The sequence below is a fragment of the Esox lucius genome, chromosome 15, assembly GCF_011004845.1.
Source record: "Esox lucius isolate fEsoLuc1 chromosome 15, fEsoLuc1.pri, whole genome shotgun sequence".
Classification (NCBI taxonomy): domain Eukaryota; kingdom Metazoa; phylum Chordata; class Actinopteri; order Esociformes; family Esocidae; genus Esox; species Esox lucius.
Genome location: NC_047583.1, coordinates 28,716,771 through 28,735,993, shown reverse-complemented (window position 1 = coordinate 28,735,993; position 19,223 = coordinate 28,716,771). Strand labels below are relative to the sequence as shown.

Genomic DNA, 19,223 nt, shown 5'->3' with positions numbered 1-19,223 from the left:
AAGGCAATGACACACCCCACTCGTCCTTGTTATGTCAACAGCAACCAATCTCACAATGATTGTGTATCTAACATTGTATGCTAACGTAGTCTGCTTGCAGTCATTGTGAGGGAATGGACAGTGAGCAGGAAATTGGACCATGTCATCTATCTAAAGCACACAATAATTGAGAGGGAGTGCAAGCCCAAATCACTCCCTGTTTGACTGCTGAACGGTGTATGGTCCATGTTGTAAAGCCATTCATTCACCCAGCAGTGAAGATGTAATGGTAGCCTCCTGCTGTAAGGATGATTGTGAGCATTGGCAAGGAATGAAGTTGTGCTTATACATGGTTTCTATTCATTTGAATGTATTTGTGTTCTACTGTTTATTTGGTGACAGATTTCTGCTAGCTAGAGAACACGCCTTTTTAAGAGCCATCTGCAATGCACAGTCCTTACACCCGTAGTGTTTAAAGTGTCTGTCTGTCTGTTTCCAGGTTAAGGGAGGGAGTACGGAAGATGGAGGAAAAGCACTTTTCGGAGCACACAGAGGAGCATGTCGAGTTCTTGCCTGTTGAGTGGAGGTCTAAATTGGCGCTGGATGGGGGTAAGGCGTGCTCGTGTTGAGTGGAGGTCTAAATTGGCGCTGGATGGGGGTAAGGCGTGCACGTGTTGAGTGGAGGTTTAAATTGGCGCTGGATGGGGGTAAGGCGTGCACGTGTTGAGTGGAGTTGTAAGAGCAGCTGCTCTCCTCCACTGGTGTCTGTATGGTGACGCCCACCTTGTGATGGCATGGTGGATTTAGGTCACCACCAACAAAGCAGCTGGTTTCACATCTGTCACACAGGTCCATGTGCTCTGCCCCACTCTAGTCATGTTTCCTACTCCCATTAATTCCCCTATCTGTCGGCTATGCCCTCCGCAATGCTGAGTATCATCTGCAGTCATGTGGAAAAGTTGGTACACCCCTGTAAAGTTTATTTTCTTATACTTATTTAGATATTTGGACTTTTCAGCAGAATTACAACTCAATCATTCACAAAGTAAACACAGCTTAAGAAATGACACGATAATTAAACGTTTATGCAATTGATCAGTACGAATGCAATTGTCATACATGGAAAAAGTTAGTACACCCCTACATTCTTATACTTCACCCGCACATAAAATGACAACAATTTGAATCAGGTGCACCAAAACATGTAACAGTAACTTGAGAGGGTCCAACCTTCCTGAAAGATTTAAAACTCTGTCTGGTTTGGTGTTAATCATATGAGAATGTGGTTATACATCATGCCTAGATCAAAATACCTATCTAAGGAATTCAGAAGAGAGATTATGGATGTCCATGAAGCTGGGAGAGGTATTAAAGACATTTCCAAGCAATTTGATGTACATCATTCCATTGTCCAATGAATCATTTAGAAATGGAAACAATTCCAGTCCCCTGGCAATCTACATAAGATTGGTCCTCCCACCAAATTCAGCCCAAGAGCCAACCAAGATGTTCTTAGAAGTCTATGAACACCAGGGGTAACATTACATTTGATTCAACTTTATTATCATTGAACAGGTACAAGTACAGTACAACGAAGTGTAGTTAGCATCTAACCAGAAGTACAAATAGAAGAGGGCAGAAAATATACAAGTATTTACAAGTTTTAAGTATATGTATATTACAAGTGGAATATATAGATGTGCAATGTGGCAAATGCAGTACAAATGGCAATACTAAAATATGCTATTAAGGCAAAATGAGGAGGGCAGAAAATGTACAAGTATTAAGTATAGTGTACAGTGGGGAGAACAAGTATTTGATACACTGCCAATTTTGCAGGTTTTCTGTAATCATAGGTACTCTTCAACTGTGACAGACGGTATCTAAAACAAAAATCCAGAATATCACATTGTATGATTTTTAAGTAATTAATTAGCATTTTATTGCATGACATAAATATTTGATACATCAGAAAAGCAGAACTTAATATTTGGTACAGAAACCTTCGTTTGCAATTACAGAGATCATACGTTTCCTGTAGTACTTGACCAGGTTTGCACACACTGCAGCAGGGATTTTGGCCCACTCCTCCATACAGACCTTCTCCAGATCCTTCAGGTTTCGGGGCTGTTGCTGGACAATACGGACTTACAGCTCCCTCCAAAGATTTTCTATTGGGTTCAGGTCTGGAGACTGGCTAGGCCACTCCAGGACCTTGAGATGCTTCTTACGGAGCCACTCTTAAGTTGTCCTGGCTGTGTGGTTCGGGTCATTGTCATGCTGAAAGACCCAGCCACAACCCATCTTCAATGCTCTTACTGAGGGAAGGAGGTTGTTGGCCAAGATCTCGCAATACATTGCCCCATCAATCCTCTCCTCAATACGGTGCAGTCATCCTGTCCCCTTTGCAGAAAAGCATCCCCAAAGAATGATGTTTCCACTCCATGCTTCATGGTTGGGATGGTGTTTTTGGGGTTGTACTCATCCTTCTTCCTCCAAACACGGCAAGTGAAGTTTAGACCAAAAAGCTCTTTTTGTCTCATAAGACCACATGACCTTCTCCCATTCCTCCTTTGGGTCATCCAGATGGTCATTGGCAAACTTCAGACGGGCCTGGACATGCGCTGGCTTGAGCAGGGGGACCTTGCGTGGATTTTAATCCATGACGGCGTATTTATGCCATCACACAATTACTGTTGTTTATGCAATCCAAACACTGCTCATTATCAATTTGAATCTGGATCCGGTAGCAGAATTGTTATAATTTGGTATACACAGAGTCCACCATTAACAGATTTAATTTCTGTGTGTACACTCAGATACGGTGGACTCCATTACCCCAGACAAGGTGCGAGGACTAAGAGACCTCCTCAACAGCAGTGCCATGGATATCATGTACTACACCAGCCCCTTGTACAGGGATGAGGTGAGACCCAAATCAGTTATACACATGGCCACACTGGGTTACGAACCTCAGTTCTCACTCCAGGTTGGCTAATTTAACACCAATGTTCCCTTAATCTCCAGATTACCAAGGGCCTGACGTCAGAGCTGAACCGCCTCTACACCCTGTTCTGCTCCAGGAACCCGGAGTTTGAGGCAAAGGGGGGCAAGGTTTCCATCGTGTCTCACTCCCTGGGCTGTGTCATTACCTTCGACATCATGACAGGCTGGGACCCGGTGAGGTTCTGTCTGCAGGAGCACCAGGAACTGGAGGAGGAGCTGGACCTGAGATGGGTCTCCTATGAGGAGAGGCGACTGCTAGAGCAACTGCAGCTCACCAGGAACAGGCAAGCAGACTGTCTGTCTGTCTGACGGTTACCTGGGGTGTTTGAGTGGTGTTGGGGATCTATTAACGTTGGTAATGCTAACAGTGAATCTACCTCCCGCTTTCCATCCTCATCAGACTACGAGAACTGGAGGACCAGCTTCAAGGTCTGGAGGCCACCAAACCACTAGCACCCCCTGCCCTAAAATTTAAGGTACGCTCGCTGTGCTAACCGCTTGGAAGCAGTCTCTTCAACCAAGGACACTGGGTGCAGGGTGGTCATCAAGCCAGTGAACTAAAGGTGGCGTGGTGTCTGTTTGCTTCACCTCTGTAGGTGGAGAACTTCTTCTGTATGGGCTCTCCCCTGGCCGTGTTCCTTGCCCTGAGGGGGATACGACCCGGGAACAGTGGAGAACAGGATCACATCCTGCCCCGCACCATCTGTCAGAGACTTTTCAATGTTTTCCACCCCACAGACCCAGTGGTAAGACAAACAACTTGATGCCTTACACCAGGGATGTTCCAATGCAATCCTTTTTAACCGGTTGTTGATCGTCCTTGCCTGTGTATCCGTTAAAAACCAAACAGAGATTTTTTTCCCCCAAATACAAACAGATGTTTTCGTTGTGAAAACATTTTCAACTGTTAAGTACAGTGCACACTGATGAATGCACCCCGGGTATACCCGATCTAAATCCACTGTCGGGTCAAACTGTTAATTAGTACTGTTCTCCCTATCGGATCCTCTCAGAGCACAATCACCTTATTGATAAATGGATCCATGGGAGGTTTTCCTTGACCTATAGAAAGCAAGGCCGTAATTATAATACACAGGTGCTGGTCATAAAATTAGAATATCATCAGAAAGTTTATTTATTTCAGTAATTCCATTCAAAAAGTGAAACTTTTCTAATTTATACATTCATTCCACATAGACTGATATATTTCAAGTGTTTATTTCTTTTAATTTTGTTGATTATAACTGACAACTAATGAAAACCCCAAATTCAGTACCTCAGAAAATCTGAATATTGTGAAAAGGTTCAATATTGAAGACACCTGGTGCTACACTCTAATCAGCTAATTAACTCAAAACACCTGCAAAGGCCTTTAAATGGTCTATCAGTCTAGTTCTGTAGGCAACACAATCATGGGGAAGACTGCTGACTTGCTGTCCAAAAGACAACCATTGACACCTTGCACAAGGAGGGCAAGACACAAAAGGTCATAGCTAAAGAGGCTGGCTGTTCACAGAGTTCTGTGTCCAAGCACATTAATAGAGAGGCAAAGGGAAGGAAAAGATGTGGTAGAAAAAAGTGTACAAGCAATAGGGATAACTGCACCCTGGAGAGGATTGTGAAACAAAACCCATTCAAAAATGTGGGGGAGATTCACAAAGAGTGGACTGCAGCTGGAGTCAGTGTTTCAAGAACCACCACGCACAGACGTATGCAAGACATGGGTTTCAGCTGTCACATTCCTTGTGTCAAGCCACTCTTGAACAAGACACAGCGTCAGAAGTGTCTAGCCTGGGCTAAAGACAAAAAGGACTGGTCTGCTGCTGAGTTATGTTCTCTGATGAAAGTACATTTTGCATTTCCTTTGGAAATCAAGGTCCCAAAGTCTGGAGGAAGAGAGGAGAGGCACAGAATCCACATTGCTTGAAGTCCAGTGTAAAGTTTCCACAGTCAGTGAAGGTTTGGGGTGCCATGTCATCTGCTGGTGTTGTTCCACTGTGTTTTCTTAGGTCCAAAGTCAACGCAGCTGTCTACCAGGAAGTTTTAGAGCACTTCCTGCTGCTGACCAACTTTATGGAGATGCAGATTATGGAGATGCAGTGCCAAAGCTACCAGTACCTGGTTTAAGGACCATGGTATCCCTGTTCTTAATTGGCCAGCAAACTGGCCTGACCTTAACCCTATAGAAAATCTATGGGGTATAGTGAAGAGGAAGATGCGATACGCCAGAACCAACAATGCAGAAGAGCTGAAGGCCACTATCAGAGCAACCTGGGCTCTCATAACACCTGAGCAGTTCCACAGGCTGACCGACTCCATGCAACTTTTTGATGATATTCAAATTTTATGACCAGCACCTGTACATTGGGGGGGACATTCCCCCCAATATAACAATATATTGATATAAAAAATAGTAAGAAAATGTGCTCTGCTATGACAGGCAACCACGCACCGCCGTCCAAAATAATTATTAGCGAATTATTACTTTCATATTAAGAGGCATTAGAAAACAAATAGGAATAGCCTATAACCAGTTGAACACCCTTTACCGGTTCAGTCTTAGAGTTTACATAGCTCACCAGAAACTGAATTTGCATGTTAAATTATGGGTTTTGTACAGCGCCTTTGGAAAGGGTTTCTAAGCCATTACTTTCTACTTCAATATGATTGGGCTACATCTCTACATTACACGCTAAAGGTCTGTCAGATATTCAGTCATTCCAATTAATCCAATAAACCTGGATCTTCCAGAATCTGACTTTTTATCTTAATATAATCCAAAATTGAAGGATGTGTTAACCTTTTCTGTTATTTGTTTTATTCATAATAAATACGTTTCTAATTGCTTCAAAACATTGTTGAAAAATAAATGGCAATTTCTCAAAAAGGGCATTGACGTTGTTGTATGTAAACATCAAGATATCCGTAGCTTTTTGTGGGTACATTAATACTGTAGTCTGATGTTTTGCTCCACAACCACCAACATAGTCAAAACGGTGCAGAAACCCCAGGCACGCGAACGCACGTTTGCAATCGTGAACATCCACACACATACATTTTACCCACGCGAAAGTAACTTGATTATTAGGGCCACCAGGAATTGATTTTCAAATCGCAAATTATAGAAATAAACTGTGATTATACACCTGCACTCTTAGTTTCAAGTCAATGTTGTCAGCAGCCAATGATAACCAATGTATGTAATATTCTGAGATGCAAAGCAAGCAGAATCACATGGCCTACCTGTAGAGGCGTCGCTAGGATCACAATACATTCGGGGCTTAGCCCACCCTCCCGGACAGGGCTTTGAATGTACAGAAACATTTCGATATACACGCTAGCGGCCTACACGTCTACATTGTCATATCGGAATTACAGATGAATAGATCAGGGGCTATTTTATTATTATTAATAATTTTGGTTCATTTGAGATCCGGGGCTAGTCATAAAAGATCCGGGGATTTAGCCCTGCATGCCCAGGGCTAACGACGCCACTGCCTACCTGTATGGACAGAGTTGAGGTGGTTGTTTCAAATGCATATTATCATCCTTCAGCAGAGTGCTTCCCAACACACCTATTCTCCTTAAATATCGTGATTAATTCCATATAATGTTTTATCTCGAAGGCAGCGCCATGTTACAGCTATCTAACAAATAGTTGCCTGATCTTCAAAAACATTTCCTGTCTGAGTTTTTAAGTGCAACTCTTCTCGGCTGTGGTGTTTGGTGCATTTGAAAAATATACCTTGAAACTTGAACTATATAACACTTGAACTAATATACAGTAGGGAGTATTTGATACACTGCCGATTTTGCAGGTTTTCCCACTTACAAAGCATGTAGAAGTCTGTAATTTTTATCATAGGTACTCTTCAACTGTGACAGATGGTATCTAAAACAAAAATCCAGAAAATCACATTGCATGATTTTTAAGTAATTAATTTGCATTTTATTGCATGACATAAGTATTTGATTCATCAGAAAAGCAGAACTTAATATTTGGTACAGAAACCCTTTGTTTGCAATTACAGAGATCATACATTTCCTGTAGTTCTTGACCAAGTTTACACACACTGCAGCATGGATTTTGGCCCACTCCTCCATACAGACCTTCTCCAGATCCTTTAGGTTTTGAGGCTGTCGCTGGGCAATACTGACTTTCAGTTCCCTCCAAATATTTTCTATTGGGTTCAGGTCTGGAGACTGGCTAGGCCACTCCAGGACCTTGAGATGCTTCTTACAGAGCCACTCCTTAGTTGCCCTGGCTGTGTGTTTCGGGTCGTTGTCATGCTGGAAGACCCAGCCACAACCCATCTTCAATGCTCTTACTGAGGGAAACGGGTTGTTGGCCAAGATCTTGCGATACATGGCCCCCTCCATCCTCCCCTCAATACGGTGCAGTCGTCCTGTCCCCTTTGCAGAAAAGCATCCCCTAAGAATGATGTTTCCACCTCCATGCTTCAGGGTTGGGATGGTGTTCTTGGGCTTTTACTCATCCTTCTTCTTCCTCCACAGCGAGTGGAGTTTAGACCAAAAAGCTCTATTTTTGTCTGATCAGACCACATGAACTTCTCCCATTCCTCCTCTGGATCATCCAGATGGTCATTGGCAAACTTCAGACGGGCCTGGACATGCGCTGGCTTGAGCAGGGGGACCTTGCGTGCGCTGCAGGATCTTAATCCATGACGACGTAGTGTGTTACTAATGGTTTTCTTTGAGACTGTGGTCCCAGCACTCTTCAGGTCATTGACCAGGTCCTGCCCTGTAGTTCTGGGCTGATCCCTCATCTTCCACATGATCATTGATGCCCCACAAGGTGAGATTTTGCATGGAGCCCCAGACCGAGGGAGATTGACCATCAGCTTGAACTTGTTCCATTTTCTAATAATTGCACCAACAGTTGTTGTCTTCTCATCAAGCTGCTTGCCTATTGTCATGTAGCCCATCCCAGCCTTGTGCAGGTCTACAATTTTATCCCTGATGTCCTTAATCTGGTCTTGGCCATGGTGGAGAGGTTGGAGTCTGTTGGATTGTGTGGACAGGTGTCTTTTATACAGGTAACGAGTTCAAACATGTGCAGTTAATACAGGTAAGTGGAGAACAGGAGGGCTTCTTAATGAAAAACTAACAGGTCTGTGAGAGACAGAATTCTTACTGGTTGGTAGGTGATCAAATACTTATGTCATGCAATAAAATGCAAAATAATTATTTAAAAATCATGCAATGTGATTTTCTGGATTTTTGTTTTAGATTACTTCTCTCACAATTACAGACCTCTACATGCTTTGTAAGTAGGAAACCTGCAAAATCGGCAGTGTATCAAATACTTGTTCTCCCCAATGTATAACACGAGGTAGACTTATCATTGTTCTGAGAAAGATGCGTTGAGTATAAATAATCACCTTTATATTAGTCGGCTAATAAACATTCACACTGTTTTTACCAATTAAGCTAGTGCTTTATCAGTCTTATGTGCGTTTTCGTGCATGATGATCACACACATAACAACTGAGGCGCTCAATTGTTATTTTGGTTCAAATAATTAAGTCTTTAAAACGTTAAAATAAAATAACAAGCATGTAGCCTGTCAATTATTTCACACACTTCTTTTTCAGTTAAAGTTATCCAAAAGTAGTAATACTATTTTTTCAAAAGTATCTGTAATCCGATTACAATATTTTAGTTGGTAACGTAACGGATTACAGTTACTGTTGTTTTGTAATCCGTTACTCCCCAACTCTGACTGTATAGCTGTACTTGCTTATGATAAATAGCATTATTAATGTTTGTTTGATTAAAGTGCAAGCAGATTGATACCAGTCAGCTTTCATTCACAGTGAGTGTCATTCTGAGGAAGAGGAAGGGTGGCAGTGACATTCGTCAGTTTTTTGGGCAACCTCAGAAAAGTTGAGGGCAGGGAAAAAATGAGTGCCAGTCAGATGACAGATCTACACAGTAGTCCAAGAGCTGAGTCTTTTTCTTGATATAATAATCATTGCCATTCAGATCAGAAATGGTTAGTAATCCATTCCAGAACTTCATGGCAAGAAACACCACTTGTTTATTGATAATTTTCATTTAATGTTTACTCTGCGTTCAGAGTAAAGAGAGAGCATGAGGATGCTGACAAGGCAGGGAGAGCAGGTGACATGGGGGTGAGCGAGAAAAAGAGCAAATATTGATGACTAATTTGATATCGCCGTGTTGGTATTGTTGGCACAACTGAGGTTAGGCTTAGGCACAGCTGCTACTGAGGTTCGGTTTAGGCACAGCTGCTACTGAGGTTCGGTTTAGGCACAGCTGCTACTGAGGTTCGGTTTAGGCACAGGTGCTACTAAGGTTAGGTTTAGGCACAGGTGTCTCTGAGGTTAGGGTTAGGTCAAAGGGTGGGGGGGGGTGATATTCAGTCTTTGGACTGGGGTAACCAACTAACTACAGGTCAGTTACAATGATGGTCCTGGAGCAACATTAATTATGGTGTCTTAGGAACATCAACACACCGTTATCAGATGGTGAAAATATTGATGTTTAAGAGTCCTGTTTCAGGGGAGGACCCATAGACCCCCTGGCAGATTTCGTCCCCCCCAATGTTGACTCCATGGCTACGGCCTTGATTGAAAGACTGGGAGGACGGCCTGACTGACTGTATGATCCATTTGTCCTTTCCACAGGCCTACAGACTGGAGCCCCTCATCCTTAAACACTACAGCAACATCGCACCTGTCCAGATACACTGGTACAGACTGAAATCGGCTTTTTGTTCGTCCCTTCCATTCATTCAGGCATGATTGTAAAACAAGTACATGCTCAGAGATTTTCGTTTCATCTCCAAGGTGTAGCGCCATCAATCCCACGGCGTACGATGAGATCCGGCCCACGTTCATCAACCCGCAGAAGGACCCAACGTCAGACACCGAAAGCATCCCGAGCCCCTCAACGTCCCCTGTCCTGGCCAGGAAGTACTACGGAGAGTCTATCGCCAGCATGGGCAAGGCCAGTATATTAGGTATGTCTGTGTCAGTCTGTTGCTTGTCAAGTATTATTGACCAGTGCTTGAATGCATAAATATGAATCTGTATTACCTACACACGAGGCAGGTTTAAAAGTGGTCCAAAGCTAAAATGAACTGTGTTACACATGGGAATGTTACCTAATTTGGCTAGTTCCCATACATTTGATGCCAGTCATTTCACAGCTAGATTCCATTGCTAGAACGCAGGGTGTCTTTAACAAACTCAGCGGGTGGGTTCATTTTATGTCAGAATGTAGACGGCATCTTGGGGATTATTGCTTATTGGACTCAATACATTGGGCTTTTTTTAATTCCATAAAAGTTCATTCTAATCAGTCTCCTTAGGCTGTTTTCTCTAGTAGTAGTGTATTGTTATTGTTACAATATACTGCATTTTGTATTATTTTCAAGTTACTTTCATTTGTTTAGCACTTAACGCATTTTCAGATCCACTCCCGTAAATGTAATTAGCTTAATGAAATTGCTGATGGACCATCTCATTTCAAGGGCATTTTCACACACATTCACTGCCCTTGTCGTCTTGTCCACAATTACAAAAGGGGGCCGGGGATGAGGGAGGAGGTGAGGTGATTTGTTTGTCTTTGAACACGACTGAAAATACAATGCTGCCATCTTTTGGGGAGAGCATGTAAAGACCTGAGCTCCTTGGCAGTCTCTCAGATGTCTGGTTGAGACCGGTGTTCTACACATTTTTGCTAATTACAGTGGGGAGAATAAGTATTTGATACACTGCCGATTTGGCAGGTTTTCCCACTTACAAAGCATGTAGAAGTCTGTAATTTTTATCATAGGTACTCTTCAACTGTGACAGATGGTATCTAAAACAAAAATCCAGAAAATCCCATTGTATGATTTTTAAGTAATTAATTAGCATTTTATTGCATGACATAAGTATTTGATACATCAGAAAAGCAGAACTTAATATTTGGTACAGAAACCTTTGTTTGAAATTACAGAGATCATACGTTTCCTGTAGTTCTTGACCAGGTTTGCATACACTGCAGTAGGGATTTCTCCAGGTACTTCAGGTTTCGGGGCTGTTGCTGGGCAATACAGACTTTCAGCTCCCACCAAAGGTTTTCTATTGGATTCAGGTCTGGAGACTGGCTAGGCCACTCCAGGACCTTGAGATGCTTCTTACGGAGCCACTCCTTAGTTGCCCTGGCTGTGTGTTTCGGGTCGTTGTCATGCTGGAAGACCCAGCCACGACCCATCTTCAATGCTCTTACTGAGGGCAGGAGGTTGTTGGCCAAGATCTCGCCGTACATGGCCCCATCCATCCTCCCCTCAATACAGTGCAGTCGTCCTGTCCCCTTTGCAGAAAAGCATCCCCAAAGAATGATGTTTCCACCTCCATGCTTCAGGGTTGGGATGGTGTTCTTGGGCTTTTACTCATCCTTCTTCCTCCAAACACGGCGAGTGGAGTTTAGACCAAAAATCTCTATTTTTGTCTCATCAGACCACATGAACATCTCCCATTCCTCCTCTGGATCATCCAGATGGTCATTGGCAAACTTCAGACAGGCCTGGACATACGCTGGCTTGAGCAGGGGGACCTTGCGTGCGCTGCAGGATTTTAATCCATGACGGCGTAGTGTGTTACTAATGGTTTTCTTTGAGACTGTGGTCCCAGCTCTCTTCAGGTCATTGACCAGGTCCTGCCGTGTAGTTCTGGGCTGATCCCTCACCTTCCTCATGATCATTGATGCCCCACGAGGTGAGATTTTGCATGGAGCCCCAGACCGAGGGAGATTGACCATCATCTTGAACCATTTTCTAACAATTGTCTTCTCATCAAGCTGCTTGTCTATTGTCCTGTAGCCCATCCCAGCCTTGTGCAGGTCTACAATTTTATCCCTGATGTCCTTACTCTGGTCTTGGCCTTTGTGGAGAGGTTGGAGTCTGAGTGTGTGTCTTTTATACAGGTAACGAGTTCAGACAGGTGCAGTTAATACAGGTAATGAGTGGAGAACAGGAGGGCTTCTTAAAGAGCCGGAATTCTTACTGGTTGGTAGGTGATCAAATACTTATGTCATACAATAAAATGCAAATTAATTATTTACACATTTTCTGGATATTTGTTTTAGATTCCGTCTCTCACAGTTGAAGTGTACCTATGATAAAAATGACAGACCTCTACATGCTTTGTAAGTAGGACAACCTGCAAAATCGGCAGTGTATCAAATACTTGTTCTCCCCACTGTGTCTGTGGCTTCAAAGGTTACTTTTCCCCAGTTTGCCACCCTTTATGGTGATCTGATGTGTGAGCTTTCATGTTATGGAGAATTCGCTAGCCCAATAAATTATTCCCTGGATGTAGGTACCCACTATTAGCACGTTACAGCTTGTAGAAGATAGGTTTTTATTTTTTAGACTCAACCAAAAATATTAGACATTTCTTATCAGCTGAATTAGCTGGGTTGGTATAGCCTGAAACGGTGGCAGTGTGTGGGTATATTCACTAGGGAAGCCAAGCCAGAAATAAAATCTCAATTGCAATCTCTATAAGCCGTCATTCATAGCCTATATGCAAACCACTGTACGGCCAAAACAGTCAACAGTTGGACAGCCGTTGAATAACTTCCAGCCATTTGTGTCCGCTGTTTGTGTCAGCTCAAAATCACACGTTTCACGATAACTGTGATGTGCAGTTAGAGATACTATGTTTTTCACTCACCCTCCTGGTGAAAAGCCAATTCCTTTCTCCTTGTTACCACGATAAAACAGCTTTATTTAACTTGTTTCATCGTCACCACAAAGAGCCAGCTACTTAGCATTTAGCTTGGAGTTTAACTTAAACTGTAAACCTCTCATAGGCCACTCCAAAGTAGTATTTAATCACTGGCCATTTCATAGAATCAGTCCAAATCCCTATTGCCATCCAGGGTTATTTATGAAAAAGCATATTTTAGCTAGTTAGCCATCATAGAAGAACATCATACCAACAAAATTATATATTTTTCTCTCATTGAACTTTGACTTCGATATGATTAGTGTGAAGCCAGGCCTCCCTTGAGGGGTGATTTGTTGCTCAACGAGTACCCTACATTATAGTTCAGCTCAAAGCAGATTTTGGTAACTGATCAACACAACAAAAGTACCATCATGTCAAAGTGAAAAATGTAATCTACAAATTGTTTGTAATAAATTACAAATACAAAGCAGAAACAAATGGATTGCATAAGCATTCACCCCATTTACTGTTTTATTATGTAGAGGCCCCTCTGGCAGTAATTACAGCCATGAGTCTATTTGGATAAGTCTGTAATTGCACATCTGGACCCAGAATTGTTTGTCCCTTTGCAATATTGCTCAAGCTCCATAAAGTTGGATGGGGACTTTTGGTGAACAACTCTCAATTTACATATTCTCAATTTGATTAAGTTCTGGGATTTGACTTTGCCACTCTAGGATATTACATTTTAGTTTTGTAAGCCATTCCATTGTGACATTGGCTGTATGTTTGGGAACACTGTCCGGCTTAAAGAGAGAGCAGCCCTTTCAGTGTGTTTTCTTCCAGATTTTCCCTGCACTTTGTTGCATCTATTTTTCCCTTTGTCTTCATAAGTCTTCCAGGCCTTGTCACAGAGAAGCATCCCCATAGCAGGATGCTGCCACCACCAGGCTTCACATTAGGAATGGTGTTCTCAGGATGATGTGCAATCTTAGGCTGAACACATTTAGGATTGTGGCCAAAAGGTTCTATTTTGCTCTCATCAGACCATTGAATTCCACTTGGTCTCAGAATTTGCTGCATGTTTTCTGGCAAACTAGCATGGATTTACTGTGCTTCAGGGGGGTATTCAGTGCCTTGGAACGATCATATATCCTACCGCTGATTGGTACTTTTGTATGATCTTATTCTGGATTTGCTTTGAATGTTCCTTCTTCAATATGTAATTTTTCTTAAGAATTTTACTAACCTCCCAGAGTGGTATTCAACCTGAAATCATGTGAAACACTTCAATTGCACACAGGTGGACTCCACTGAACTAATTATGTGGCTGAAAAAAATAGGTTGCACCACAGCTCATTCTCATGTTTCACGGCAAAGGGGGTGAATGAGGAAGGGTAAATTGGGATTTACTTTAAGATTTGTTGAAGTGAAGTTTGGATTTCACTTTCAATGATGAACATGTTTTCAATTGCTCCTCATCTAACATCTCTATCTTTGTCTCTCTCTCTAGGAGCAGCCAGTATAGGTAACAGTATAGGGAAGGGGATAGGAGGCATCCTGTTCTCACGGTTCTCCCGCTCTGCACCCTCCGGAGTGTCCTGTGCTATTGAAGCCGGGACTCCAGAAGGGGAGGAGACAAAGAGAACCGTCGACAGCCAATCGGCTTATGGCCTTTCAACCACCTTGTCCCAGTCTAACCTAATAGACCCTTCTGGTAAGTTCAGTTCCAGTTCAACCATATTTTTTCATCAACAACTGTGTTTGAGGAAATTACAGTTTCAGGAATAATTCTACTTTAAGGAATTTAGAATTATTTCAGGAATAATTCTACTCAATTCTAAGACTGAATTTAAGCAATAGCACTACTTTTCTTTTCCTCTTGCCTTACTGAACGAGACCGGAATTGTATGAGGTAGTTCGTGGTGATTTAGGGTGGAGGGGGATGTAACTGGAATAGACCGGAATTGTATGAGCTAGTCCGTGGTGATTTAGGGTGGAGGGGGATGTAACTGGAATAGACCGGAATTGTATGAGCTAGTCCGTGGTGATTTAGGGTGGAGGGGGATGTAACTGGAATAGACCGGAATAGTATGAGCTAGTCCGTGGTGATTTAGGGTGGAGGGGGGATGTAACTGGAATAGACCAGAATTGTATGAGCTAGTCTGTGGTGATTTAGGGTGGAGGGGGATGTAACTGGAATAGACCGGAATAGTATGAGCTAGTCCGTGGTGATTTAGGGTGGAGGGGGATGTAACTGGAATAGACCGGAATTGTATGAGCTAGTCTGTGGTGATTTAGGGTGGAGGGGGATGTAACTGAAATAGACCGGAATAGTATGAGCTAGTCCGTGGTGATTTAGGTTGGAGGGGGGATGTAACTGGAATAGACCAGAATAGTATGAGCTAGTCCGTGGTGATTTAGGTTGGAGGGGGGATGTAACTGGAATAGACCAGAATAGTATGAGCTAGTCCGTGGTGATTTAGGTTGGAGGGGGGATGTAACTGGAATAGACCAGAATAGTATGAGCTAGTCCGTGGTGATTTAGGTTGGAGGGGGGATGTAACTGGAATAGACCAGAATAGTATGAGCTAGTCCGTGGTGATTTAGGTTGGAGGGGGGATGTAACTGTGAGGACTTAAATCCAGTATGAAGCGACTACTAAGTCTATGAAAACTGACCAACGGACCGGCGAGTAAGTTTAAATGGGGAATACCTCAGGCCCAACTTTGGTAGAAATAAAGACATTTGAAGCATCTTCTTGTCAGTTTTGATTGTGTTTATGCTAGTAGTCCATTACAAATCTTACAGGATCCTTAAAGGGCCCTTTTGAATGTGTAGTAGGTCTGTATAGTACATCATGCTTGCTTAGAATTGGATTCACAGCCAGTCTCTTTGTTCTGCAGTGGAATTGGAGCGTCGTATCGACTTTGAACTCCGTGAGGGCCTCGTGGAGAGTCGCTACTGGTCAGCGGTGACCTCGCATACAGCCTACTGGGTCTCGCACGATATCGCACTCTTCCTGCTGACGTTCATATACAAGCAGACCAATGTGCCCCCACACACAGAAGACTGTCCTGACCCAGAGTAACAAAGAGTTTGTGTACACACATAGTTTTCATCGCCCAATACTACTCCAATGTCTGTAACTATACTGACTGCCCCTACTAACACACACAGACCTTTTACTTGTTAAGGATGGACACTCACTCCAAAGGTGATGCATTTTAGTCATGGCCCCCTAGGGGAGCGTGACCAGTCCCAGTGCATGCTTAATACTGCATGGGAACATAGTAGAGATCTCCTATATGTATCCCAGCTAGTCCAGATGCCAATGAGTAAGTCAGAGATTCCATCGCATGTTACCAAGGAGGTCTTCACAAAGACCTGTCTGAAACCGTTACCCTCCAATTTCCCCAATGTGTAGCCACAGTGTTTCACCCCAACCCAAAGCTCTCGTCCACGGACTCTCTATGGAGCTGTGGAGTGCACAAGTTATCATGGAGCCCTTAGTAACCTCACCTTGTCATCTCCGGTCCGTATCTTCTGAACTCTGTTTCCATTAACAGGGACCCGAGGTGGATTTTGCATCATAAAATAATGAATGGAAAGAAATGTAATTGATGTTCCTTAGGCTCAAAACGGATGTTACTATCTGAGCAAAATCAATGCAACTTTGAAAGGGTTCTAAAAGATATTTATATAATAGAATGTTTATATATTGACCGAAGAAGATAATCTTTTTTTTCTTTTGAAATTAGGAGAAAAAGGAAGACGATAATCTTATCTCTGCTTTTTATATTGATATTCCAAAAGGACACTGTACTTTGATTTAGTGTCCCTTTTTATTACCGTTTGACCATCGAGTGACTTAAAAAGAAGTATCAATCGACAGTAGTGAACATGATCTTCACAAATATCCTCAAAGCCATTTTCTGTTGTTCTTTTTAACAAAGTGACAAGATAACTTGACACAACATTACCTTAAGTCTTTGGTTTCAGTAACTAAATGGTGCTGTGTGGTCAAAAACAATATTTCAGGTGAAAACTGCTTCACTTTCACTTGACGTTAAGATGACGTTCGCACAATGTCAGCAGGACATCGAAGTGACACAGATGTATGTTTAGTGAAAGTCGAGCTTGATGAGACGTTTTCCCTGTAGGCAGTAACTGTTGTCCAGTAAATTACATTATACATTTTGTTTCATGTTTTAGTCCTCCAGAAGCCAAGTAGATCTGAAATGTAACCTCCCATTTTATTTCACAAATTTGCTTTTCATTCTAACCAAAACACAAAATCAGCTCAGTACTCAGATGGATAGTCTGATCAGATCCTCTGGATGCATTTCAAAAGAAAGATTGTCAATGCTTCATTCTGTTGTTGGACAGAGGAGCTGTCACTTAAGAGGTTTGTGCCTGTTGAAACTCTCCTGAAAAACCTTTGAAAGGTTATAAATGGGAAGTGACATACAGGCAATAAAATGTTTAATATATTGATCAAATTGAAACCTAGAGAATTTATTTTTCATTACAAATCTTTTTAGTGTAAATGTAGGTCCCTTAAAAGATAATTTCATCTTTTTTTACGTGATGTTACATGTTTGTTCCACAACTTGTCAGGGTGTGGAGTCATCACACATCAAGTTAAAAAAAATGTTTTAATTGTCCTTTTAGGGAACCGTGAATCCGGCTGGTGGCCAAACATATCTAAATGTTATTGGGTTATTCAAGTCAGCATCACTCTAAGTTGCTAAGCTAGTTTGAAAAGAGCATGTTAAAATACAAGAGCATTTTCCTCTAGTTAAGGGCTTTGAGTCAGAGTTTTCTAGCATTAGTGACTTTTCAAGCACAATAATGCTATGTTAAACAAGCTTAGTAGATTTGTTTATGGCTCACAAATTGAAACATGATGCCTGAATGACTTTGCATCCCATCTTGTTATAAATGTAAACATGTCTCATCTGGATTATTGCGTAGTGCCAATACATGTCTAAAATCTTGAAGCTGCATTCAGATGGTCTGGCAATGGTTACTTTTCAAAGAATTCCACACAGCATGTTTATAAAATAACCATTTTCTGAGATGCTAGAGATGCAGGATAATAAAATGGAACTAACCTCATTAATGTGTGCCGCTGACTGCACAAGTTCGCTGCTCGCCTGTATACGTTGTCTTTAGAATATGTCAGTTGACATTTCTAACAATTTTTATGGAACATACTCGTCCTAGCTTCCCAGAGCTTAGAGCGATGGTCTTGTAGTCCATTTTAGTAATTTTTAGGGCACTTACTTTGGATAATTTCAGATGTGTGCATGTGAGAGTGGGGCCCATTTTGTGAAGCAGACTAGGTCCAGCCTGATGGCGGACCAGAGAACAGCTGTTGAAGCCATGGGCAATAAGGAGAAATGACCTAGAGATTACCTGGGGTTGTTCACATTGAATTATAATGGTTGACCAATATAAATGGAATTAATAGAATGTGTATTATCATCATTCAAGTCTATGATGGCATAAAGGGTGAACTGGATGCAGCAAATGTCTCCATTAATTTTGATGAAATTACAACAAATTCATTCCCTTGCAATTTTAATAAACAGTCTCCGTTACCTTGAAGATTACTCTACCAGACAGTCATATCGAACGTACCTAAAAGTTTGCCAGTCATCATTTCCGAGGTCAGAAGTTTCAAGTGAAATCTGTTCATTGTTATTTCTATGGACAAACTTTGCACAATTTCAGTGGCTGTAAATGGCACAGGACCACTTTCGAAATGACTCTTTTTGCTTTTGCCTGTTTTTGTTAAATGTCATTTTGTGGTTTGTGTTTAAGTTCTAAATAAATTAGGTCGCTCTCACAAGGAAATCTCATTCAATACAGACAAGCACAGAATTTCTAAAATGTTGGGAAATATTTTAATGCAGAGAAAAATTGTTTAAATGATGCGCTGTGCACGTTCAGTTATTTTTTTCTGTTTGGATAACGGTCTTGGGACTCTGTTGTTAGAGTCGTTTCACAAACCTCAGGGATATGTCTCGTTATATTGTCACACCATTCATCTCGGCTCTGAGCATCTCTTGAAGGCACGGGGAAGTCCAAAAGTAGCAAGCTGGTATAACCCAGCATCAACTCCCCTTGTAAAACCAGTTATGTTCAGTAGAGCATACCGTTTCAAAATGTTTTGCAATGGAAAATTGTTATCTTATTGGACAAGTTCAGGTACTACCTCCCTGTTTTACTCAGTAAGAAAACACTTCCCACCTACTGACATGGGCCTGGGCTCTTGTCTTTCAGATTATGTCCAGATAATGTGATGTTATCATCTGGGAATGTTTGCATTGACTGGGTCAAGTGTGTGAAAAAACTAATTTTTGATTTGACTGTTACTTGAAAATGTTGTTACTTTGACTTCAAAAGGATTTCTGCTGGTGTGACTGTGAGCTTGTAATAACCTGCCCTGCCTGTAATAGATTCAAACTGCCATCCGAAACACTGCATTTATTTCCTTTTATTAAAAATAATTTTGCAATACAA

At 42.0% G+C, this 19,223-nt stretch overlaps 1 protein-coding gene across 3 annotated transcripts in view; it reads left to right on the top strand.

Annotated features, from left to right (window-relative positions):
* Positions 1–19,223, top strand: part of ddhd1a (DDHD domain containing 1a) — a 39,914-nt gene extending 20,691 nt beyond the window's left edge. For all 3 annotated transcript variants that reach the window (XM_010878740.4, XM_010878739.4, XM_020054200.3), the window contains 9 exons: positions 479–588; positions 2,799–2,905; positions 3,007–3,269; positions 3,386–3,461; positions 3,582–3,731; positions 9,657–9,721; positions 9,819–9,991; positions 14,206–14,409; positions 15,599–19,223. In XM_010878740.4, coding sequence (XP_010877042.1) covers positions 479–588; positions 2,799–2,905; positions 3,007–3,269; positions 3,386–3,461; positions 3,582–3,731; positions 9,657–9,721; positions 9,819–9,991; positions 14,206–14,409; positions 15,599–15,783 — 1,333 coding nt within the window. In that variant the 3' untranslated portion in view covers positions 15,784–19,223. The remainder of the gene's footprint in view (positions 1–478; positions 589–2,798; positions 2,906–3,006; positions 3,270–3,385; positions 3,462–3,581; positions 3,732–9,656; positions 9,722–9,818; positions 9,992–14,205; positions 14,410–15,598) is intronic.